This window comes from Phyllostomus discolor, chromosome 5 (genome assembly GCF_004126475.2).
Source record: "Phyllostomus discolor isolate MPI-MPIP mPhyDis1 chromosome 5, mPhyDis1.pri.v3, whole genome shotgun sequence".
NCBI lineage: Eukaryota > Metazoa > Chordata > Mammalia > Chiroptera > Phyllostomidae > Phyllostomus > Phyllostomus discolor.
In genome coordinates, this window is record NC_040907.2 from 9,196,555 (window position 1) to 9,220,971 (window position 24,417).

The following is a 24,417-nucleotide window of genomic DNA, read 5'->3' on the forward strand; positions in this document are numbered from 1 at the left end:
AGGGAGGGTGGGGCACAGGGGTGATGCCGTTTTGGTCAAAAACTGCTGAACGCTCAGCACAGTGTAGGCAGGTGTACTTATAAATCACTCACATGAAATGGGCAAATGCATTGAAAGAGTCTTTAAAACAATGTCACTGGAGCCGAACACAGCCTCTCACAACAACACCAGCTGGTACACTGCTACAGATGGGTTCCTAGAACACTCACCTCGCAGGGGAAGCCTATGCTATTAGGGCCCACCCTCCAGAAGATAATTCTGCTGTTTTTGGAGTCCCCCCTCATATATTAAATTTGTATTATGTGTCGATTGCCTCCCCCTCCCTATAAGCTCCATGGGGACAAGGACTGTGTCTGACCTGACTTCCGTGAGGTCCTTGGCTTGTGCCTAGCGCACAGTAGGTGCCCAATCTATGTTTACTGGGTCAAAGCCCTCCTCCTACTGTAGGCAGCAGGTGACAGCCCCCCGACAGACTGGGCAGCAGCAGATGTCCCCAGGGCTCTGATCTTGCCCCCAGGCATCTCCCCCACCCGGGTCTCAGCTGCCTGAACCCCATTAGAGGGTCTAGCCCTCGCTCAGTCACTTGGCAGAAAGCTGGTCTGAGGCTGCAAAGGAGGGAGGCGGGGAGCAGGGCCTCTGGGCCAGCGGGCGGCGGACAAAGGGCGTGTGTGTTCTCATTCAAAGCACTTCCTGGGTTTCCATTGCAGGAAGCTTGGCACCTGCCGAGGTGACACTGACACCCGGAGGGAGTGGCGCTGCGGGAGACCCTTGGCCAGGACGCTCCCCGCTGACCTGGGAGCAGCAGTGGAGGTGAGGCAGGTGGCCTGGGGTGCGGGGTGGCAGGCCCCCACACTCCCCGTTGACATTCCCCCCGTCCCGAGCCAGTCTTAGCCCAGAGCAGATGTGAGGGTGCCTGGGTCCCAGATGGAGTCTTTGTGACCTTGGCCAAGGCCCCAGATCAGCCCTTTGGTGCCTTATTGTCCCACCTTGGGGTGTAGGGAGGTGGTTTGGGGAATATCCTGGAGGTGAGGCAGAGCAGCTGCATTTTTCTGTTTGTTTGTTTGTTTGTTTGAATCCTCACCTGAGGATGTGTTTATTGGTTTGAGAGAGAGAGCGAGAGAGAGAGAAACATCCATCGGTGTGAGAGAGAAGACATCCACTGGTTGCCTCCAGTGTGCGCCCTGACCGGGGATCGAACCCGCAACCTTTTGGTGCGTGGAATGATGCTCCAACCAATGGAGCAGCCCAGCCAGGGCTGCCTTTTTCTGTTTTAAATAAGCTTTCGGGTCACAGAGCACTTGAAAAGGGAGTGCTACAGCCAAAAGGGTCTGAAAACCCCTGGGTCTCACCTTCCTCCTGCGGTCATTCCCATCTCTGGGGGCTCAGGGGTTCCCTCCCTTCCCGGGGTGGGGGCGTGTAGGGAAGTCTTGCTCCCAAGTAGGAGGCGCTGCTGCCCAGCCGGGACTGAGCCCGACCAGGGCTCAGGCAGCTGTGAGTGCGATTGTCCCTTGGCTCTCCAAGCCTCGGCTTCCCAATCCAAAGGGTGGTGGGCAGTCTCAGAGCCCCTGGGACCACAGAGCAGGGCACCCGGGGGCTACTGGCTTGGGTTCGAATCCAGGTCTGGGCCTTAGTCTCCTCATCTGTGAAACAAGAGTAGCCAGCCCCGCCGCACAGGGCCCTCCTGGAGGTCAAGTGCAAAGGAAGCCTGTAGGCCAGGTGCCCGCTGATAGGAGTCCTGTGGGCTGCTGCTGCTGCTGTTGCCGAGTGGCCGCTTCCTTGAGCCCGCCCGCCCGCACTGGCCTGCAGAAATGCATGAGCCAGAGACAAAGGCAAATAGCTCACACTGAACCGGCCAATGCAGAGATGGAAGTTTATGCTTTAAAAACCCGGCTCCCCAATGGCCTGTAGATGACAGATTACACAGGGCGGAATCACAAGACACCGTGGGTTGGGGGCACGGGGTCACGCTGGGAGCTGTTCAGAGGTGAGGTGAGAGTCATCAATCACTTCTTCAGGTCTTGGGGTCAGTTCTGAGGTCTTTCTCTGTCTGGTCTCGTGGGAAAGTAGCCCGAGGGGTGGTTCCACCTTGGCTCAGGCCTGAGACACAGCTCGGGGCAAGATGTCTTTGGTGTGCAGAGGTCCTGACCATGTGACCGCTAGGTCCCGGCTACTACCTTCTGCTGCCTCCGGGGTTGCATGCATATATATATAGAGATGGTGGAGGGGAGGGAGATGGATGGGATGGTTTCTAGAGCTAGGATTTACAACTAAATTCAACCAAAGTCATCAGGGACCCTCAGTTGCAGCTGTGACAATCAACTGAATCAAGTATGACCAAAAGCAGATGGGGTGAGGGATTTAGGGCGGTGGCAGGAGGGGTGGAGGAGCCTGGGACACGGTTCCAGACGCCCCCTTTACAAGCCCATGAGTGCAAGCCCCTCAGGAGCAGCCCAAGAGCCACCCTGGCCAGGGTGACTGCAGCACTGGGCCCACAGAGGAGGGCCAGGCCCTGCCTGGCCACCCCCCAGACGGCGCTGGGTCCAGCGCTCCACTGGCCTCAGCCACTGTGGCTTTAATCAAAAGAACAATCTGTTTGCCTCTGAATCAGACCCAGATTCCCTTTCCCAGCACCGCTCCGGAGGCCTCCTGGGACTCAGGCGGCCCATCCCGGCTCCATCTTCTGCCCCGGGGCCGGGCCGGGGCTCAGCTTCCCCTCCCACCTCTATTATGTAGCCACTCCAGCTTGGGGGAGGGTGTGCAGGAGGTGGGAGGGGGTCCTCGACAGGTGAAGCGATGGTGTCGAGGGGGTCCTCGACAGGTGGGCCCTGTCTCCCAGGACCCTGAGACCCCGGAGCTTGAGTCCAGACAGGTAGTGACAGCCCAAGACAGCGAATCCGGGTGACCTGCTTCACTGGGGCGCCCCGGAAAAAGCCCCGAGCCCAGCCTACGTGGACCACTCCTTGCGTTCTCCCGGCTGCGGTCAGCATCTCCTATCCTCAGGCAGAACCCGCCGGGAAGGCGGCGACGCCCGGGTTTTGCAGACAAAGAAACTGAGGCTCCGGAAGATGCAGTGACTGCCCGGGTCCCTGGGGTTAGTGACGGCCGTGCAACCCAGACCCACCTGACTCTGGGGACCTTGGGAAATTCCCGGCCAGGCTGAGGTGTAAGCACCCCCTCCACCGGACAGGGCAGGTAGGACCACCAACCCAAGTGAGCTATGGGTGGGGGAGGGTAAGGACCACTCAGGGTGCACAAAGGATACGGGGGTGAGGGCAGAGGGAGAGGCCTCCCTCCCTCCAGGCTTGGGCTGGGGGATGGGAGGAGGGGTCGAGGAAACAAAAGGAGGGGGAGGGGGCGGCGCGGGGCGCGGCCAGCCAGGTGGGGGGGCAGGTAGGGGGCCACTTCCGCCCGACGGGAGTCCCAGGCCCCCTCCCCCAAGCCTCACCTTTTATGGTAAGGCGGCCGGGGCGGCGGGGCGGAGGGAGCCAGGGGGCGGGGAGGGCGGAGGGGCGGGAGGCGCGCGCTCCTCCTGGCTCTGCTTGCTCGGGCGTCGGACCGGACCGGCCCGAGCCCAGGCGGCCCAGGTAAGCTGGGCGGGGAAGTGGGGGTCCCGTCCTTCCGTCCTGCAGTCCTTGCCCCTGGTACACACAGGTGACAAGCCGGCAGTCCCAGGCCGGAGGCCACCCCGCCCCCAGCCGGGACCTCAGCCCCGGCGCTCCTGTAGGGGTCCTGCGGCACCCGGGGCGGGGGGAGGTGCCTGCCAGACCCGGGGGTGCTTGCCGTCTTTCCGTCCCAGCAATTCGGTCACAGTCCGGGAGTCAGGGGAGGGCTAGTGTCCCTGCCCCGTGCGGGGCGCCAGGGACAGGGGGAGGCAGGGCGGAAGCTCCCGCACAAAGAGGACCGCGTCCCGCACATGGATCGAATTAAAGTCCCCGGCAGCGCCCCACGGTGACCCGGCCAGCGCCCTGCTTGGCTGCTCGCGGGAGGGCGCCGGGTTTCCGGAGCTCCGGGGACCTCCGGGCCTCTTTATCCAGCCGGGGTCAGGCGAGGGGAGGGGATGCACTTCAGGGCAGTCCCTCTCAGGGCCGTAGTCCCCGTCGGGGGCTGGGAAGGGGTGAGGCCGGGCCAGCCCCAAGGTGCGTGTGTCTTGGCATGGGTCCCCCGAGGATCCCGGGAAGGGGCTGGGCAGCGCTTACATTCCGTCCCCCCATAATGACGGAAGCGAAGTCCTAGTTCCCCGGTCCCCCCAGGAGCCCAGCCCCCGGGGGCTCCTCCTCCCACTCGGGGCTGAAGAACCAGCTGGCCTTCTCTCTTGGCCCTAAGCACCGAGGTCTTCTGCACCTTCTCTCCTCTTGTCCCCTCAGCCAGCCACCCTTTGGGACAGACCTCATTCTCGCTTTCTTAAAAAAAAAAAAAAAAGAGGCCCCGAGAGGTTCAGTGACCTGCTCGGGGTCACCCAGCAGGAAAGAGGTGGGGCCTGTGCGAACCCAGCTGGACGCGCTTCCTCCCCTTTCTTGGGTGAGAGGCGGGAGGGGAAGCCGCGTCTGAGGCCGCAAGGGTCCCTGCAGCCGGTGAGGGGTGCAGTCCCACCCCCACCTCTAGCAAAGTTTAATTCTGAACGGAGCAGAGACTGCTTTACCAGACTGTCCAAGAACAAAGCTTAGAGGCGGTTCCAGAGTTTTTGGAAGGGGTGAGGAGTAGGACACGGGAGGGGGGAGCGGGGAGGAGGGAGGGGGCACTACCCGGAGCCCCTGGAGGCCCTGCCCTGGGCTGCAGCCTAAAGCCGGGCCGGGTGGGTGGTTGCTGGATCGCAGCCTCCTTCCTTCCTCTTGACAGGAAATGACTTTCCTCCCCTTTGTTCCCACTTTCTCTGCTTACCCGACTGGATCGCCACTGGATCTCGCATTCTCCCTCTGGGGGAGGAAGGGCGGGGGTGGAGGGGCCCTGGGGTACCGCTGCCTGGAATGCTGCCCACGGGGAGCCTTTGCACATGACCCCCGCTCCAGGGTGACAGGAGGTGGGGGCAGTGGGACCAGGGGGGTGCAGCCTCCCTTTCCCTCCGGGGCCTGGCTGACCTGACTGACTGGGCTTTGCAAGTCCCCAGCTGGGCCCCTTCCCCTGGGGCCTGAAGTCCCAGCAGAAACCGCAGGAAGTGCTGGGGGGGGTGCCCAGCTGTGAGCATCTGGCCTCGGCACTGGGACATTTGCCTTGCATGTTTTCCGAGAAACCAGCAGACCCAACTTCCCGAGCTGCGGAGAGCTGGGGTGGAGTGGAGGCCAGGGGTCATAGCAGGGTGGCAGGAAGGCAGCGGGGGCATCCACAGCAGTCTCTGGGGGCCGCCCAGGACGCACTGAACACAAGATAATCGGTCCAGATGGGGCCATTCTGGGGTGAGGACAAGCCTGAGAATTTGGGGGCGTGCCTGCGACCCAGGGAAGAAGTGAGTCTCGAGTCCAGAGACACCTGGCGAACTCACTCGGATGGCGATGGTGCTTCGTTAGCATCCGAGCCTGCCACAGGTGGCCCGGGAAAGTCACCTGACCTCTCGGGGCCTCACTGGCCCGTCTGCGAAGTGGGGTCCGAACGGGCTGTGAGGGTCCGGTGAGCGGGGAGGACGGGAAGGCCCTGGGCACGGCGCCTGGCACACGGCAGGCGCGGCGTCAGCCGCACCCTTGTGGTTTCTGGTATTGACATCTCAGAGGCGCTCTGAACATTGTTTACAGAAATAGATCATGGAATTTGTAGCCAAGTATAAAACCAAAGGCTGTGACGGCCAATATGAGCATATGTGCTTCCAAACACCACTTAAAGCACAAGAAACGAAAGGGAAGTGTTCAGAGAACTTCTGACGCTTTCTTCAAATGTTGGTTTCTGTTTTGGAATCGGTATTTTTTTTTTTATCGGATGGAGCGATACATTTTGGCCAAACATATGAACGAACTTAGGAGGAATTGACAAGCATCGATGTTGTTTTTGTTATTATTATTATTCTCCGCCAGTCACCAAGATTGCCCACGACGGCCAGTTGGGACTTCCTATGGAGGGAGGCCTTGGCCGGCCACTTGGGTCCCAGGTCCACCATTGGATCTGTCAGGACACTCACCCCTGCCCACCTGCTTCCCCAGGTTCGCTGTCTGGGTCCCTGTTTTCTCTCCTCCCCGCAGACCTGTGGGCTGGGCCTCGGGCCGTGTCTCAGTGACCCAGGGGGAGAGAAACACAAAAAGGCACGCTCTCCCCCCCCCCCCCCCCGGGCGCACTGGGCCCGCTCCTGAGCCGAGTGTGGTTGGCGCGCCCCTCCCCGTGGACCACCTTGGCCCCGGCCCCCGAGGCCACTGTCCACAGGAACCCCCGAGAGATGAGAAACGGGGTCTGCCTCGTCAGGCTGCTGCCCTGCTCACAGACCTATGCCTGGATGCCTGTGCGGGGAGCTGGGCCCTGGCCGCCCAGAAATCCCAGGCACAGCTGATGGCACACGTGGTCACTTCCGGCGGGGCCGGGGGCGGGGCAGACATGGTGACAGTGAGACAGCCTGCCCTGTGACAGGCTGTCATTGCCCCGGAAGCAGACAGCTGTTCCAGGGAAAAGGTCAGGAATTGGAGGGGGACGTCATGGAGGAGGTGATGTTTGAGCTGGGCCTCTCAGGAAAAACAAGCTCACCTTGTGGCGGGGCGAGGGAGGAAAACCAGGTGGTGGGAGACACTCCCGGACGATGAACAGGGGGTGGGCGAGGGCGCTTGGGGACTTGAATTTCCAGGTAGTAGGGAGCCAGGGAAGACTTTTGAATAGAGGAGCAACGGTCAGCCTTGCCTCCTGAAAAGACCGCTCCGGGGGTTGGGGTGGCAGGCAGGACTGGAGCCCACTGAGGGTTTGGGCTGCAGTTTGGGAAATGGGGCAGAGTGAGTGATTCCAGCCGTGGAAACAAGGACTGACCAGCTCTGGAGGCGGACTGTGGAGAAGGGGGTGCCTGCTGGTGGGCTGGGCCGCAGAGGCCGCAGAGGCAGCCAAGCAGCCAAGAGATGTGCTGCCGCACGACCCGAACAAGTGACGTCTCCACCTCTTTGCCTCGGTTTCTGCATCTGTAAGATGGGGGCAGCAATCCTGGCTCTTCTGCAGCGGTGTCGGGCGGTTTATGAGTTAATGGGCAGGAAGTGCTTAAGGCACAGAGTGGGCCTTGGGATGTGGCAGCTTTGATTTTTCTGTCCCCTCTGCCTCCTGGAGGCCAGTCCTGATGCTCTCCCATGGAGAAGCTGTCCCAACGTTGGGGATTTAAGCTGTGACAGGAGAACCGGGATCCCAGGTGGGGGAGGTCACTTGGGGTGTGGCCCTGGGCTGGGCTGGGCTGGGCTGGCTGGCAGCCTTGCTGGGGCGGGGGCTGGAGGAGCTGCTCTTTCCGCACAGTCCTCGGTGGGGGGAAATTAATCATTCGTGGGGTGAGCAGGGCAGGGTTGCCCTTTGCTCGCCCAGGTGTGCGAGTTCGGGGGAGGGGCAGGCAGGATGCCGGGTCCCACCTTGTAGCCAAGTCACCTGGTAAACACTCGCCCTCGCCGGAAGGACTTCGTCAGCCGGGCTGGGCGTCGCTGGCTGGCTCGGTGGGGCAGCTGCCCCTGCCCTGTTGGGAGGAGGGAGGCCCCGCGCCCCAGGGGAGGGCTGCGGCCGGGGCGGGGCGCACCCTGCGCCTTGAGCCCAAGTGCCACTCTGCCCCCAGCCCCACCAGGAGCCTCGGCGATGGCCTCGAAGCCCGAGAAGCGGGTCGCCTCGTCTGTCTTTATCACTTTGGCACCCCCACGTCGAGATGAGGCCGTGGTTGAGGAAGTGAGACGGGCAGCTTGCGCGGCACGGCCCGGCCGCCCCTGGGAGTCTGCTGCCCCCGAGAAAGCGCCCGGAGCTGGCTCGGCGGGGAGGCCAGGTCCCTGGACACCCTCTGGCAGGGCCGCAGCCACAGTGCCCGCTGTCCCCGCTCAGCTCGCCAATGGAGGTAAGAGACTGGGGACTGGGTGGGGGACCGGGGTGGAGGCAGCACTGGGGGGGGTGCCAGGGGGCAGGCTCTGAGATCATTCATTCATCCTTCATTCATTCACCAAACACCTACTGCGTGCCAGGCAGACTCTGAAACCCGTCTGATCTGCCTGGGTGTGAGCCCTGGCTCCCCCACTCCCTGGCTGTGTGGTGTCGGCCTCGTTTTCCTGCTCTGACGACAGGGGTAACGGTGGCACCTTCGTCAGAGGGTTGTTCTGAGGGTCGGGTGAGTTAGCACGGGCGTTCACCCAGCCCCTGTTGCGTGGGACGCGTTAAATATGTTACCTGTTGTTGTTACTCCAGGCCGGAACTGGGGGCGTGAACAAAGAGACAGAGTTCTCGGCCTGCATAAATCTTAGTGAGGAAAACAGATAATAAAAATACAAAGTGTAATTGAGGAAGGCACTAGCGTGCTGTAGAGGAATAGAACACAGCGAAGAGATAAGGAGGTGCAGCTTTCTGTGGGGCGGTCAGAGTGGCTACTCCAACAAGGTGACATTCAGCTGAGACCTGAGCGAGGCAGGGCGGAGCTGGGGGGCGGAGCTGGGGGCGGAGCTTGAAGGACAGTGGGAACAGTGATCGCTGAGGCCTTGGGCGGGAATGAACGTGGCCAGTCCGAAGGGCCCGAGAGGTGATTTTGTTTCCTCTGGGCTCTGCTGTTCTCTGGCTATGGGACCTTAGATGAACTTCCCCCCTTGGTTTCTGCCTCTGGAAGATGGAAATGTGGTCGTGTGGGATGCATCCATCGCAGAATGGATGCTGCACCTGTGATTGTTATTTTTTAAGGTTTTATTTATTTATTTTTAGAGAGAGGGAAAGGGAAGGGAAGAGAGGGAGAGAAATATCCATGAGCGTTTGCCTTTCATGCGCTTCCTACTGGGGACCAGGCCTGCAACCCAGGCATGTACCCTGACTGGGAATCGAACCTGCGACCCTTTGGTTGGCAGGCCAGTGACTGTTCTGTTACCTCATGCCTGGTCTGAGCTGGCCCTGCTGCCTTGTGGACCAGAGCCTTCCAATCCTCTCTCCCTGCAACTTCTATGGAAAGTCACAGCTGTTGGATTGGATAGCAATGATGCAGGGTGGCGGTCAGGGACCTGAGGCAGGGGGACAGCTCACTGTGCATCAGGGCACCAGCTGGAACAAGGAGCCACTGAGGCACAGAGGGTGAGAGGCCAGCCCCAGATGGCAGCTGAGCCCCCAGAATCCCCCAGGCGTCCAGTCAGTCATCCTGCTAGCCTAGGGCGACCCCGTGCAGCCATCACCATGAAAACCACCTAGAGACCAATAGGAAATGCCCATGATGGGGGGCCAGAAAGAAGGGGCTGCCGGTCTACACGCAGGGGAGTCTGGGGATATTCGTGTAACGTGTGTTTTCATTACGATGCAACCTCCTGCACTGATTTCTCCGTCCTGACCACACACCCTGAGGACACAGCCTTGTCCAGCTGCTTCTCCACGTAGGAGAACCCGGACTGAGGTTCACACATGGGGACGTGTCATCCAGTGGGAAGAAATAGGTCCCTTTGGGTAGGAGAGGGAGCTCAAGAAATACCACTGAGGTGCCAACATTCCCTGGAGGTTTTCACAGGTTATCGGGATTACAGGCCGCCGACCCCGGGAGTGTGGTGACAAAACCAGACCCTCCTTGGGGAGGGTGGCTTCTTCACGGTGCGCGGTCAGCCATTTTTTCCCCCCAGCTGGGTTCACGTGGGGTGCAGCCTCGCTGGAGCGAGGTGCCTTCTAGGTGAGCCCCTTGGTCAGGAGTCCAGTCTGACTACAGGACACAAAAGCGTCCCTGGGTCCCCGCCAGAGCTTAAAGCCGCCTCTGCAGCAGGCTGTCATCTGATGCCTCTGCTGGTGCTTGTCCCCGTAGGAATCCACCCGCAGCTCTCCAGCCCTGCATCCTGGCAGAAGTCCCGCCCTTTCCCGAGCCGCTCCCGCCGCCCCACCTGTCTCTTATCCATAAGTCAGCTTTTCTCTGGGCTTCTGCCTAACAGTCTGCTCGCCCTTCCCCGGCTCTCGGCCACCTGGACAGAATCATCCTCGCTCTCTGTGGGCCCCCTTCTGCCCACCTGCCCCAGGGCCTCCAGTCCCTGTCTCGAATCCCTGCCCTGACTGGCACCTGCCCGCCCTGAACAGCCTACGTACGGTCTGGTCCAGACCCTAAGGCAGGCCCTGGGAGAGGCCTCGGTACCTGCTGCGTCTCCCGTTCCAGTTCCTGACTCACGGCAGCTCCTCTGGAGCGCGGTTCTCACACTCCAGCAGCATCAGCATCCCTGGGGGCTTGTTCAGACGCGGCCAGCTGGGCCCCACCCTGGAGTTTCTGATTCAGCAGGTCTGCGGTGGGGCCCCAAGACTTTGCGTTTCTTACGTGTTTCCAGGTAGGGTTGCTGCTCTGCTCTGGGGGCCAAGCTTGGGGAGCTGCGGTTTAGTCCTGAGACGTGAGGCAGGGGAGGCTTGAGGCGTGGGCATCGTTCTCCGTGTGACCTCTGAACCAGCAGCCCAGGGAACTTTTCAAAAGATGTGAGTTCTGGGAACTCACCCCACACCTGCTGAGTCAGCAGCTCCGGGCTGGGCCCGGCCCTCTGCATTAGAACAAGCTTCCCGCCTGTACAGCCCCCTCAGCCCTTGGGACAAAGGAGCGGGGTTCGTTTTCTGCATGGAGTGGACTGGAAACCTGAAACCCAGAGAGGCGCCCCAGTGAATGAGCGGGGAATGGGACCAGAGCCCAGGTCTTTGGGGGCAGGGCGCAGGGCCGGGCGCAGGGCCGCCTGACCTCAGGTAGACCTGGCCTGCCCAGTGTGTCGGGGACAGCAGGTTGGTAGAGGACTCTGCGTCCTTTCTCCGGGGGCACTGCCAGTAGGGCTCACCCTCTGGTGGCAGTGACAGGATTGTCACGGGTGTGTACACAGCCCTGAGCTATGCGGGGCTTCTCTCCTGACCCCCAGTCCCTTCTCCAGCGGAGCACGGAGGGGTGGGGGTTACGCGGACGTCAGAGTGGCTGGACAGGGGGGCCTGGGGCCGAGGCAGGAACTTGGTGGCAATCGGCCGACCCACCTCCTCCCTACCTGCCAGGAGCCCGGGAGCCGGGAGAGGCTGAGCCCGAGGCCTAGCAGATAGGGCCACCCCCTCAGTGTCACTCCTGTCCTGCGTGTGTTTGCTGTTGGGTGTTTTGTGTGTGTGAGTGTGTGTGTATGTGCGGGGGGGTCTTTCACACATACCCAGGAGTAGAGAGAACAGTACAAGGAACCCTGTGTGCTCCGTATCTACTTTCAACAATAAGTTTTTGCCACGTTTGTTACATCTCTCTGCCTCTTCCTTTCTCCCTTTCCTTTCCTTCTAAGTATTTTAAGGGTTTTATTTATTTATTTATTTATTTATTTTTAGAGAGAGGGGAAGGGAGGGAGAAAGAAAGGGAGAAAACCACTGATTGGTTGCCTCTTGTATGTGCCCCAACCAGGGACTGAACCCGCAACCCAGGCAGGTGCCCTGACTGGGAATCAAACCAGCGACCCTTTGGTTTGAAGGCCTGCACTCAATCCACTCAGCTACATCAGCCAGGGCTCTTTTTTTTTTTTTTTTTTTTTTAACATAACCACAATGTGAAACAATCAGCAAGAATACCTTATGATTATCTAGTCCACTACCCATAATTGATTTACCCTGAATTGCCGTAAAAATGCCCTGTAACTGTTGGATTGTAGTGGAATGAATGGGCTACATTATGTCTTGTCTTTCCTTTGAGCTACGTCATCCAGTGGAATTTTTAGCTTTTCCTCATCTGCAAAATGAGGGTTAAATGAGGTGATGACTCATCCTTTGAGTCAGGATCCAATGAGGTCTGTGCCAGCACTGTCCAATAAAAATATATTGAGTCACAAATCAAGCCTCATATGTACTTTAACGTTTTCTAGGATCCACACTGAAAAAAGTAAAAAGAATTAAGTGGTATTACTTTTCACAATATGTCATGCAACCCAATATATAAAAATTATCGTTTCGGCATGTGATCATTATAAAAAAGTGATATTTACTTACTTTTAGAGAGAGGGGAAGGGAGGGAGAGAAACATCAATGTGTGATTGCCTCTCGCAGTGTGGACTTGGCCCACAACCCAGGCATGTGCCCTGACTGGGAATCGAACCAGTGATGCTTTGGTTCCCAGGCCGGCTCTCAATCCACTGACCCACACCAGCCAGGGCTCAGCGTGGACTTCTCATGTGCTCAATAGCTACCTGTGGCTGGTGGCAACTTTGTATGACCAGACGAATATAAACATCATATGGGGTCGTTTTTTTCTAAAGTCTCTTAATTCCAAGGAAGACCCCTCCTTTTCCTCTCCCCTGCCACTGACTTGTCACAGAAATGGGCTGCTGCGACTCTTGGCTCCCTTGTGGACTCCTCCCACTTGCCCCTCTGTCTTCCAAATTGATTATAAAAGGAGGCTAAGTCTAGGGACCCGCTTAGATTGTGTTTGGTTTTGGTTTATGTCTGGGGGCTCGTTTGGTGAGAGCATTTCAGAGCTGGCGCCTGCAGCTCACTGCGGCACAAGGGGAGTCAGAAGAAGACCCCTGACGTCTGCTGAGGTTAGTTGTAGGTTCCGGGGGTGGCAGCCAGACCCTTCGTGCACAGTTCCGCATCCACCCGCTGGGGGGCGTTACCTGCGTCCGTGATGTCGCCAGCGGTGGTTCCCACACTGGAGTGGCTTCGGCGCCCCCTGGAGACCTCGCCCTTGTGCTTGCAGGGTGTCCTCTTCCTCCTCCCGCCCTGGATGGCGAGGACGCACTCCCCGACCTGGACCTCCTCCCACCTCCGCCGCCCCCACCGGCGTACCTGCCTCCTCCCAACGACGATGATGAGGACGACGACGTCGTGCCCCCGGCCCCGATGGGGGCGTCACTCATTTCCGACTTAGAGCAGCTACACCTGCCCCCGCCCCCGCCCCCGCCACAGGTACTGTGGACCATGTTTAATCCTCTGCCCTTAATAACGGAGGCCACTGCAGAAATGGGAGGGACTCCGGGCTCAGGAAAATCCTGGGTCCAGCAGCGTCCTTAGAAGTAGAAGGAAGTCGCTTTGACTGGTCGGAGGAACCCAGCTGGGAGGTCTGGACTCCAGCCGCCACTGTAACCTTCCTGCTGAGTGACCCGAGCTGGGTCACTTGCTTCTCTGGGCCTCGGTTTCCTCCTCTGTACCATGGGGCTAGTTGTGCCTTGTGCCACCAGGTGAGGGGCGGGGCTGAGAGGGCTGTGTGGGGGCCCCACTGGGTGACTTCTCCCTTCCCCCCATCTCTTGTGTCCCCACAGCCCCTGGCGGAGGGGCCTCCGTTCCAGCTTCAGCCTAGTCGTCTGGGGCCCACAGAGGAGGAGCTGCCGCCTCCCCCGGACGAGTCTGTTGGCTTCCCCGAGAGAGAGGCGTCCACAGGTATGGGCCCGGGGCTGGGGGCGTTCTGGGAGGTCCCCCGGGGGTCCTCAGGGGGCCAGCCTGAGCTTCCAGATGGGAACTGGGACAGCAGGGACCACCGGTGTCTTCCCCAGCTCCCAATTCAGTGATGGGCCTTATTAGAGTTGTACATTGGCTTTATTTTTATTGCCTTCACCTTTTTTCCTTTAGCACTAAAATCCACGTAAAATTGATCACATATATCACCGAACTTGCTATGATCACAAAGACACCTGGACTTTCTTTTCCCTATTTAATTTTTTGAGCACCTGAGACCCTCACATCGTATGAAATGGAAAGATGAAAGGGTACACAGCGGAGTCTTCCCTTGTTTTCTTTCTTTTTTTTTCTAAGATTTTTACTGATTTATTTGTTTATTTTTAGAGAGAGGGGAAGGGAGGGAGAGAGGGAGAGAAACATCAGTGTGTGGTTGCCTGTTACGCTCCCCCACACCGGGGGAACCTGGCCTGCAACCCAGGCATGTGCTCTGACTGGGAATTGAACCAGCAACCCTCTGCTTCGCAGGCCTGCGCTCAATCCGCTGAGCCACACCAGCCAGGGCGAGTCTTCCCTTGTTAATGTCATGCGTATTCTTTCAGATGCATTTTTTTATGCACACATAAGAAATACAAATACCCACCCCCCATGTTTTCCACAAATAGGAGCAAACGCTGTGCTGTTCTGCGCTTTCTTTGTGCGTGTTAGAGCTCATTGCACACGCGAACATGTGGTAGGTTCCTACTCTTTTTCACAGCTGCATAGTATTCCTTCAAGGGGGCCCTACCGTGTGCATCTAACCAGTCACCTATGCATGGGTGCTCAGGGGGCTCCTGGCTGTAACAAAAAATAAGGCTGAGGTGAATTGCCTGGCACGTGGTCGTCTTTCCTGGGTGCAAGTTTGTGAGATAAGTTGCTAGAAGAGGAACTAGTGTGGCCCAAGGGTGGGTGCATTGGTAACTCCGGTATTTATTTGCCGGATTGCCCTCTGTGATCAGCCCGATCTGCCCTCCTGCCGGAAGCATCTGTGTGACCGTTTGCCCCCAGCCTCCCCAGCACCGCGAGTTACTCCTTTAATAAACAGCAGTGAGCGCTTACCCTGTGCCAAATGGTCTTTGCTACTCCAAGGTCATAAAATAATTCTCCTCTGGGTGCTCTTCGTGTTCTTGTGCTTTCATTTTCCATGTCTCCCACACACTGGGAATGATCAGGGTGCAGGGTGGCATGGGGGAGGCCTCCCTCCGCTTTGACTTTTTGTAGATGGCAACCCAGTGGTCCTGACACTGCGCCTCTTTTCAAAGGCCATTCACTTGGCTTCCTACCACACCTGCCGACCCTCCTTGGGAGGCGAGGTCGCACTCATGAGCCCCGGGGGTTCAAGGCGGAGACCTGGCACCCTGGGCCTGTTGTGGGTGGCGACCGGGTACAGTCCTCCCGGGTTGGACAGGTCATGGCCTTCGTGTCTCTTCTCCCCCAGACGTCTGTGCCTTCTGCCACAAGGCGGTGTCCCCCCGCGAGCTGGCGGTGGAAGCCATGCGGAGGCAATACCACGCCCAGTGCTTCACGTGCCGCACCTGCCGCCGCCAGCTGGCGGGGCAGAGCTTCTACCAGAAGGACGGGAGGCCCCTCTGCGAGCCCTGCTACCAGGTAACCCCCTGCAGCAGCTTCCCAGGTGCCGAGCCCTGAGCCGGGCGCGGGGGAGATGGTGTATCATTGCATTCCCACGACAGTCCCAGGAGGCAGGCAGTACTGGCCCGTTTCACAGAGGAGGAGGCTGAGGCTCGGAGACGGGGGAGGAGCTCAGCCAAGGTGGATGGCTTTCCTGTGACAGCTGTAACCTTGCCACACACTGGGTGGCGCCAGACAGCACACATGGACCCTCTTACAGTTCCGGAGTCAGAGTCCAAAATGTGTCCAATCACAGCCTTGCACTCCACCCCCATGCCCAGACTCTAGGGGAGGATCGTGTCCTTGCCCTTTCCAGCTTCTCACTCTGCATTCCTTGCATGCCTCAGCTCCTCTGTGTTTTCCACGTGAGCAGGGTCACATTGCGCTTCGGTGTCACGCCCCTTTCCCTGTCAGATCCCCCTCCGCCTCCCTCTTCCAGGGACCCTCACAGTGGCATTCAGGGCCCACCTGGATCCTCCAGGATACTCTCCCCGTCTCACAGTCAAGCGCATCGGCAGAGTTGGGTGCCAGGGGCTAGGTCCTGGATGCCTTTGGGGCTGTCACTCACCTTTCATACACGGTAACGCTCCAGCAGGTGGTGGAGCTGGGGTTCTAGATACCCAGGCGCGTGGGGCTCTGGGCCCACCCTCAAGGGCTTGCGCTGTCCCCTAGAGCCACCAGGTTCTGAAGCGCACTCTGAAGGGGAGTCTGGCACCTCTGGGTACCACGTGCAGTCCGGGTGCCAAGGTATTGAAATTGGTGGCTCTCCGATGGCGCGTGGTGGCGCGTTTCCATGTGGTGTGCAGACCACTCTTGGACATAGACCTCACCTCGTCCTCTTGAATTGGCGGCCCCTGGCAATCTGCATTTTAACAAGTCTCCCAAGTGATTCTGGTATACGGGGAAGTCTGAAGATTACCGGTTTGCCGACTGGGAATTAGGACCGAGAGCTGGGCCTGTCTTCAGAGCCAGCACGACCCGAGCCCAGGCGGGAGGCACTGCGAGAGGAGAGGGGAGCCGGGCTGCCCGCCCCTCTGACCTCATGCATGTAGAGGGGCAGATGGCCTCACCCTCCTCCCTCAGCTTAGAGCCAGGTAGGGGTGAGGCGCAAAGGGGATGCAGGGGGAAGGGGGAGGGGGCTTAGAGCTGGAAGCAGCAAGGAGGGACTGGAGCTGTGTGCTGGGGAGAGAAGGGCTGCCCCGGGGTGGGGGACAATGTACCCCCTCCCCCTGAAATACACCCGTCAGATGAAATTGGGTTCAGATGAACAGGAGCACAGGAAGGGGAAGAGAGACGTGTAGGAGAAAGGGGCTGGTTAGGGGCAGGCCTGTCAGTCCCCCTCAGTGCTAACTCTCATCCCTCCTCATTCCTGAGATCGTTTATGAGATTATACGGTTGTGCATATACTGATGGCCAACAATAATATTGGGTGTGGAAACATTGGTTGGGAGGGTAGATGTCATGGTAAGTGTTCTTACTCCATAAAACAACTTAAAACATGTACATAATATTACAGGATATTAAATAGACTAGAACAGAGGAAAATCAAAGAGGAGAGTGAGGTGAACCTCAAAGGGAAAGTTAATAGTACCCCAAAATATATAAATAAAAGACCCTTATAATTCTTAAAAGGGGGGCATGGAGTTTGACTCTGAGCTTCCCAGTGGGCAGATGGAAAAGGGAAAAAGGTTTCAAGGTTTTTTTGTCTATAAGAGAAAAGGCACATCATCTTCTCCAGGAATTGCTTTTGCTGACTCGGAGATTTATAAGAAATTTCCTCTGTGGGCCCTAGTGTACGTGGCCGTGGCATTTCCTGGAGAGAAAACATGCTGTCATAGCTTTGTGGCGGGAATCCTCCCTGTAGCCAAGGCCACAAGGCCAAGCTCGATCCACTGAAGCAGTAGTGCAGGTTTGGGGGTGGTAGTTGTAGGCCAATGGCATGAATTTGGGCTCCCCACCTGTACCCCTGGCCTCCTGGGCCCCTTCTGAGTTGGCCAGAAGCCCCTCGTGGCTTGGAGTGGGCACACGTGTGGATGGCTCTGAGGCAGTGGCCCTCTGCCCCAGGACACCCTGGAGAAGTGTGGCAAGTGTGGCGAGGTGGTCCGGGAACACATCATCAGGGCCCTGGGCCAGGCCTTCCACCCGACCTGCTTCACGTGTGTGACCTGCGCCCGGTGCATCGGGGACGAGAGCTTTGCCCTGGACAGCCAGAACGAGGTGTACTGCCTGGACGACTTCTACAGGTACGAGAGGGGTCTGGCGCTGGGTGGGGCAGGAGGCCAGGGTGGGACTTGGGCAGAACGGAAGAGCTGAGCCTGAGTCCTGGGGGGCTGGGGCAGAAGTGAGCCCGAGACCCAGGGGCTGGGTCAACAGCTTTTCTGCAGAAACTGGGTCCGCCTATTCTGCACACCCTCTATCTGACCAGGTACCTGCTTGCAGTTAACATTTTGAGCATCTACCCTGTGCCAGGCACTCGGGTTAGGCCGTTTCATCCTCAGAACTAATGGAGGAGTAGATTAAAAACCGAGGACTTAAATCAGGCCTTGAGGCATGCACACATCACCTCTATCAGGCAGGCACTGCTAAGGGTTCCATTTTACCAAATGTGGAAACTGAGGCATGCAGCGGATAAGTACCCAAAGTCTCCCAGCTGGTAAGGATGGAAGCCACGACTCAACCCCGCCCCCCCGTCGGCCTGAATTCTGGGGCCTTGCTCTCGACCCCTAGAGCACGAAGCCATAAGCAGCCGTAGCGGCAGGCATATCCCAGGGGGCGAGACAGATGTGCCTGTTGGAAAGAAAGGAAAGAAGAAAAAGCAATGACCTAGAATACAAGGCAAATGAAACAGGGCTCCAGCCCCGCTGAACTCGGAGGAGATGGCTTTGCTTTCTCAAATTCTGACATGCGCGTCACTTCCTTGCCTCCAGCTAATTATACCCTGGGAAGCCGGGTCTAATTACTCCTGGTCTCTCCATCCGCCCCTGCCAGGAAGAAATAGGCATTTGCGGTTGTAGCTCCAGGTGCAGTCACGTAGCAACAGGTGGGAAATAGCTCCGGGAGGCGAATGAGAGCCAGGCGCCGTTCTGACAGCTAATTTCTGTGGTTGTCGGCGTGAACGCCTCCGAAGCGCGTTCTCTTCCCTCCAGGAAATTCGCCCCTGTGTGTAGCATCTGTGAGAATCCCATCATCCCCCGAGACGGCAAGGATGCCTTCAAAATCGAGTGCATGGGAAGAAACTTCCATGAAAATTGCTACAGGTGCGAGGTGAGTGGAGCGGTGATTTAATGGCATGCTGCAGGTCGTGCGCAGTCACACAACTAGAGTGTATTAATCGGAACTCTCTGAATTAATGGTAGAAACTGAACTCAGCCTCCTTTCTGCAAGAAAGGGGATTGTGGGAAGGCTCATGGAGATGTTGCTGATTGGATCAAGTGATATTGGGGCACTCTTTCTGTTTTTCAGTTCTGCCTTTTTTGTGTGTTTGCTTCATTTTCTCTTCCTGTGGGCTAGCATCCTCTGTGAGGAGGGGGAGAGGGTGCGCTGCCACGTTCGGGCCAGGTTTACATCCTTTTCACTTGGAAATGATATCGGGGAGCCTAGTCAGTCCCAAGAAGGCTTCTGATTGGCCCAGAGTGGGTCACATGCCCACTTCTAGACCAGTCACTGGCCAGGGGCTGTGATTAACAACCCCTGGGGCCAGGGAGTTGATACAACCATGGGAAGGAAGGAAGGGAGGAAGGGAGGGATGCAGGGCAAGCCCACCCCGCAGATGTCTTTCCGGGTGCTGGGAAAGAGCCTGTATAAATCAGCTTTGGGACTAACAAGGCTGTGATGGAGTCTAACCAGAGAGGTTATAGAGGAAGTGATGCTTCCCGGGGTCTTGTAGGATGAGTAGGAGTTTGCCAGATATTCGGAGAGAAGAATGGAAGTCCAGAAAGGGGCAAGGGTCTGTGGAAACCCACTTTGGCATGAGCAAGCCTGAAGAATCAGAGGAAGCGGAAGTTCCTAGGTACGTCTGGAGTGTTGTGTGTGGCAGGCTGTGGTCAGAGAGAAGGAATGGGCCCACCTGCCCCAGGCTGCAGGGACGGGTGAGGCCGAGGCGGGGCGGCTGGTGAGAAGCTGGTGCAATGGTCCCTGCAGGAAATGCCCAGGAGTCTTACAGGTCCCCGCACGCAGAAGCTTGGGAGCTCTCCTGTCACTGTCACGAAAATCTTACTTTTTTAATTATGTCAGACGGGTTATGTGCCGATGTCGTAACAAGGTTTGTGGGAGTCACATGTCACACAAGAGTGAACACCCAGTCATCACACTTCTGAACTCCAAAGGGGTCAGAAAATCTTAATATTTGAACAGGGGGTTCTGCATTTTCATTTTGTCCCAGATCCTGTAAGTACTATAGTCGGTCCTGGTGGGGAGGCTCCAGGAGTCCTCCTTGCCTCTTCCACTGTCACCTCCATGTCACTGATGTTTCTGTCTTCTCTGAGGATGGCGACAAAGGTGGCCACTTTTATGGGTGTCACCTAAGTGGGGACCCCCAGAGCAAACCTCTTAATCAGCCAGTGAGTAATTCTAACCATTTCTGCAAACTGACACGTGGGACCAAAGGGCTGTTTTCTCGAAGTGTACACGGGAGCTCGGTCCAGAAGGTGACAGATTGCTTCAGAGTCCCCTCGTCTTTGGTGGTTAGAGTCCAGAGTCCGACTGATAACGCCTCTGGAAAGAGCAGTGACGGAAATCCAGGGCGCTTATCACCGCCATAGCCCTCGTAAGGTCCAGTGGCGATAAGCATTTCCCCGAGCCCGGTCAGCGAGCAAATAACCCCTCCCTGCTTGTCCTTGGTCGGCCAGGCCAAGGCTACTGTGACCGTTCCGGGCTGCAGCAGAAAGCCGAGTTGCGACCCGCAGTTACATTTCAGGCGGCAAGGCTCAGACCGCCGCGGCCTGGAACAGACTGGGGCGCTGTTTCTTTGGGGTTTCATGGCGCTGTCCACACTCCTCGGATCATTCCTGTCCCTTGCGGTCCGTGTCATTTATTACCATTGCTCCAAATGGAGGGGTAACAGCCCTTTCATACCTGGGCTGTGATTTTTAACTCACAAAATGCTTTCATGCACATCGCCTTACTTTTCCCTGTGATGATCTTGCAAGATGGGAGTTATTGTCTCCATTTAAGCTGCGGAAACTGAGGCCGAGAAAAGTGATTCCAACCCTGTTAGTCTGTGCTGGTTGACAAACAACTCCACCCTACAGCTCCTTCCCAGATTGTGTGACTCTGTCATAGTTAAGATGTTTTCTTCCTCGACTTTAATTTAGAAGAGGTCACATGTGCACCTTGGGGACTTGACATTTCGCGATTGATGCTCTCAGAGCCTGGCATTTAAATAGTCCTTGAGAGACTCGAGATGCAGTTGCAGAAAAGAGACACACGAGGGCGCCCTCTGCTGGCCTTGCTGCATCAGAATGGCACCTCTGAGCCCAACGTTGTCTCTAAAGGGACCAGCCCCTCTGAACTGATGAGTACAGCTTCCAGAGGATGCCAGCCCTGCCCTGAACCATGTCCTGTGTCTCTGGGCATTAATCGTCCCCATCATTACTCCCCAGCGTGTGCCCTGGTGTAAGGCTCAGGTGAGGTACAGCCTTGCGGCAGAATGGTGAACTTAGCAGATTGGGCTCCAAATCTCTCTCTCTCAAGTCCTTTGGTGATTCCAGAATTTGGAATTTTAAAGTTCATGCCACTGTCGAAGCTGTGCAGAAAGGGGAGCGATGAAAAGAGCCCTGGACCCTGAGCCTGGAGACCTGGGGCAAGCCCCGCCCCTCCCTGGGCCTCAGTTTCCGCATCCGAGATGAAGCCCGGGCTGGTTTCTGTTATTCACTCAGCAGATGTTTGCCGCGTGCCTGCGGTGCACGGGGCTCTGGTCTGGGCGGGGTCGAACAAGAAATGGGGTCACTGCCTCGCAGAGGGCACGTCTTACAGGGACTGCTGGGCAGTTGTTAAGGCTCTTCTGCCTTTTTCCGAGATCCCTCAGGGGCCGGCTCCCCTCCGCTGGCTCTGCTCGCTCATCACTCACTGCCTGCTGTGGGGGGGACCCCCCTGTGCCTTGTCTTCCCCGGTGGAGACCTGCCCCAGGTGTGCTGGGGGAGCAGGAACGAGGGGCCACCTTCCCAGCCCAGCGGGAGTTTATTCATTCAGTTCGTTTCATCAGCAGACACCGGGCGAGCTCCCACCGCGAGCCAGCTCCGTGCTGCGCCCAAGCCTGGGGTCCATCCGCATGTCCTTTGTCCCCGCAGGACTGCAGGGTCCTCCTGTCTGTGGAGCCCACGGACCAAGGCTGCTACCCGCTGAACGACCGTCTCTTCTGTAAGCCGTGTCACGTGAAGCGGAGCGCTGCCGGGTGCTGCTGAGAGCGCCACCTGCCGGGACCCCGAGCCACCGCTGGCCCCTGCTGAGGGCCTCTTCTGACTCCGTTTCCCTTCCTGACTGCTCTTGCGCACCTTCCTCCCGAGCCACAACAGGGACCAGCCCAACCCATCCAGGGCGCAGGGGCTGAGCCGCTCCAGCCCCAGCCTCAGCCTCCTCCAACTCTCGCCGCCTCCTCCGTCCTCGGGCACCGGAAGTCCCCGTGCCATGCGTATCTCATCCAGGGGGCCATGATTGAGGCTCTGGGCCCTCTTGCACACTGACCTTGACCCCCACCCCATTTCCAGGGCTGAGGTGACACCCTGTGTCCCTAGCAGTGACACTTTAGCTGTCCCATTAGGGTACTAAGGTACTGAGATCGGCTCTGGCTTGCAGAACTTAGCTGTTTGAGTTAAACTCCAAAGTCCCTTAAAAAGTGCTTTTTAAAAAATATTAAGGTTTAAACGATGAGAAACATTCTTTGGGGTTTTTTTGTTTTGTTTTGTTTTGTTTTGCGAGGAGAGTGTACCTTAATAGGAATGTCTCCCATTTGTTCATAAATGTACAAGAATGTGACCCAGGGGTGGCACGGCCATGGCCCCTGGCCCAGCTGTGAGCCTGAAGAGCCGGGGCAGGAGGAGATAGCTGACACCCAAGGGCATCGGCTGCCCCCTGTGTGCCAGTCAGCTGACACTTATTAAGTGCCTGTTGCATGTGGGGGAACCGGGTGCAGACGCTCTGAGGGTCCTTCCTGCCGCCTTGACTGGGGTGTGCACACCCCCCCCACACACACACACACACACTCCTTCAAGACAGTGCTGGGGGTGTCCCTTCAGCCTCCTGGTTGTCTCCCCAAGGCCCACTCAGGCCCTCCTGCCCAGGCTGCCTTGTGACCACTGCCTCTTCCAGGCCGCACCTAGAAGATTTTTCTATTTGAAGGGAAATCACTTTTGTTGCTTGGTAACTTCTGTGGCACTATGTAGCGCACAAACAAAGCAAGGTGCGCTCTCCTCCCTGGGGCGGTCCTAACGCACCACAGGCTCCCGTGAGCGTGCCCGAGCCAGCTCCAGGTTCTGCAGAGCGCCTCCTAGAGCCCCTTAGGGGCGTCCGAGCAGCGGGCCCCACACCCCAGGCACTCACAGCCCACGCCCACCACTGTCGTAACCAAGGACCTCATATCCTCTCACTGCCTTAATATTTCCTCTAAATCAACGTACTTTGTTTTACTCACGCCCAACTCTAGTCTTGTGCTGAACAGTGTAGCCGCGCAGTCACAGGTTGGTGTGCTGGTTTTATGTCTCCTATTACACGTGAGAATAAATGCGTAACTACTAGAAGCCCGTCTGTGTTCCGTCTAAGGTCTCGCCGAGCTAGACACCAGCCTGTGATCATAGCCCTGGAAGAGCGTGCCCCGGACGTCCGCTCACAGTGGTGTGGGCGTTCAGAACATGCACCTCCTTCCCCGCGGAGTGGGGCTCCGCTCAGCAGGTTGGGGAGCTCACGCCCAGCAATGGCCACTCGAACCAGCCGACTCAGTGTGCCGCCCCTTCCTGGACATGGGCCACCTGTACAGGGGAGCCCTCTGAGGCCACCAAATCTTAGCAGAGTCAACCCTCACCCATGGGATGCACTCGGTGCACATGAAGAGGACCACACTGATACCAGGGCTCGCTCAGTGGGCACAGCTCCAGAGAGAAGGACGTTGGGCAGGAAAGCACTGGACTTAGGGCGCAGGCAACTCAGGTCTCAGACCTGGAGCCACCACTCCATAGTGTGGACTAGTTATTAAGCCTCCAAGCCTTGATGTTCTCATCTGTAAAATGGGAACAACTTTCGTATCCATCACATAAGGTTGCTGGGGTGGACAGAAATGTGGGGTTGGTGGGTTTCTGACTGGTTCATGGAGTCCCCTGCTCCCTCCGGTGCTGGCCAGCAATTCTTAGCCATCAATCCTATCAGCATTCCACAGTGGCCCTGTTGAAGCCCATCAATCAGAGACCACCAGGGGCCTGCCCCCAAGAAACAAAAAGTGGGGTTTGTTGCGCTTGCTACTCCTCACAGCGAGTGTCAGGAGGGATCCAGAACTGGGCAGGTGCTGAGGACTTCGGGGAGGAGTGGGGTTTGCTGTCAGGAAGCAGGGCCATTCTAGGATTGAGAAGTTTGGGTTTCTTTTAAGATTTTATTTATTTATTTTTAGAGAGAGGGGAAAGGAGGGAAAAAGAGAGAGAGAGAGAAACCCATCATCACTGTGTGGTTGCCTGTCACATGGCCCCCACTGGGGATGTGGCCCACAACCCAGGCATGTGCCCTGACTGGGAATCGAACTGGCAACCCTTTGGTTCACAGCCCGTGCTCAATCCACTGAGCTACATGAACCAGAGCTGATTGAGAGGCTTTTTAAAGAAAATGTCTGCAGTGTGGCTCGACACCTGAGCTTGGTGGGGAAGGAGCAGCCCCTCACAGGACAGGGTGCAGGTCGTTTCGGCTCCTGGCCCAGAGGGGCCGTGCTCAAGGTGTGACTGCAGTGAGCTGGGAGACGAGCCCACCAAGACCCAGCGTGAGGGCCAGGCCAGCTCCCTGCTGCGAGGGGCCGCTGGTTCCGTTTCTCCCATCTGCAAACAGGAGCCCTGTGCCGAGACCCCTCACGGCCCAGCCTGTTTCTAGTGGGTCATGTTGGGAGGGATGTTACCTGGACGGACTTCTGTGGGATGCTGTTGTCCTCCAGGCTGCTCGTTTATAAATCACTCCATAGGGGGGCAATTCGGGGGAGATTTCTGCAATGGGAAGTAAGGCAGTTGCAAAAAACCCCAAATACTGTGTGATTCCACTTAGGGTAGCCAAATTCATACAGACAGGAGATGGTGGGGTGTGGAGAGCACCCCAGAAAGGCGGGCT

At 57.8% G+C, this 24,417-nt stretch overlaps 1 protein-coding gene, 1 long non-coding RNA gene and 1 other non-coding gene across 3 annotated transcripts; 2 read left to right on the forward strand and 1 right to left on the reverse strand.

Annotated features, from left to right (window-relative positions):
- The first annotated feature begins 1,541 nt into the window (after window positions 1–1,541).
- On the forward strand, window positions 1,542–22,859 carry LOC118500518. The gene is made up of 3 exons (XR_004903079.1): window positions 1,542–1,553; window positions 3,899–3,904; window positions 21,696–22,859. It is a non-coding gene; the product is annotated as an uncharacterized LOC118500518 (long non-coding RNA).
- FBLIM1 (filamin binding LIM protein 1) lies at window positions 3,511–21,987 on the forward strand. Its single transcript, XM_028512874.2, has 8 exons — window positions 3,511–3,584; window positions 7,706–7,975; window positions 12,764–12,972; window positions 13,326–13,443; window positions 14,936–15,105; window positions 17,191–17,369; window positions 18,273–18,390; window positions 21,414–21,987. The coding sequence occupies exons 2-8, from the start codon at window positions 7,726–7,728 to the stop codon at window positions 21,525–21,527; spliced, it is 1,158 nt and encodes a 385-aa protein (XP_028368675.1). The 5' UTR covers window positions 3,511–3,584; window positions 7,706–7,725; the 3' UTR covers window positions 21,528–21,987.
- LOC114498350 lies at window positions 19,354–19,455 on the reverse strand. The gene has a single exon (XR_003684774.1). It is a non-coding gene; the product is annotated as a small nucleolar RNA U13 (small nucleolar RNA).
- Window positions 22,860–24,417: the final 1,558 nt, after the last annotated feature.

Coding starts and splice junctions, on each gene's coding strand:
- FBLIM1 (XM_028512874.2), top strand. CDS start 7,726: ATGGCCTCGAAGCCCGAGAAGCGGGTCGCCTCGTCTGTCTTTATCACT. Junction 7,976..12,763: donor CGCTCAGCTCGCCAATGGAG/GTAAGAGACTGG, acceptor TTGTGCTTGCAG/GGTGTCCTCTTCCTCCTCCC. Junction 18,391..21,413: donor AAAATTGCTACAGGTGCGAG/GTGAGTGGAGCG, acceptor TTGTCCCCGCAG/GACTGCAGGGTCCTCCTGTC.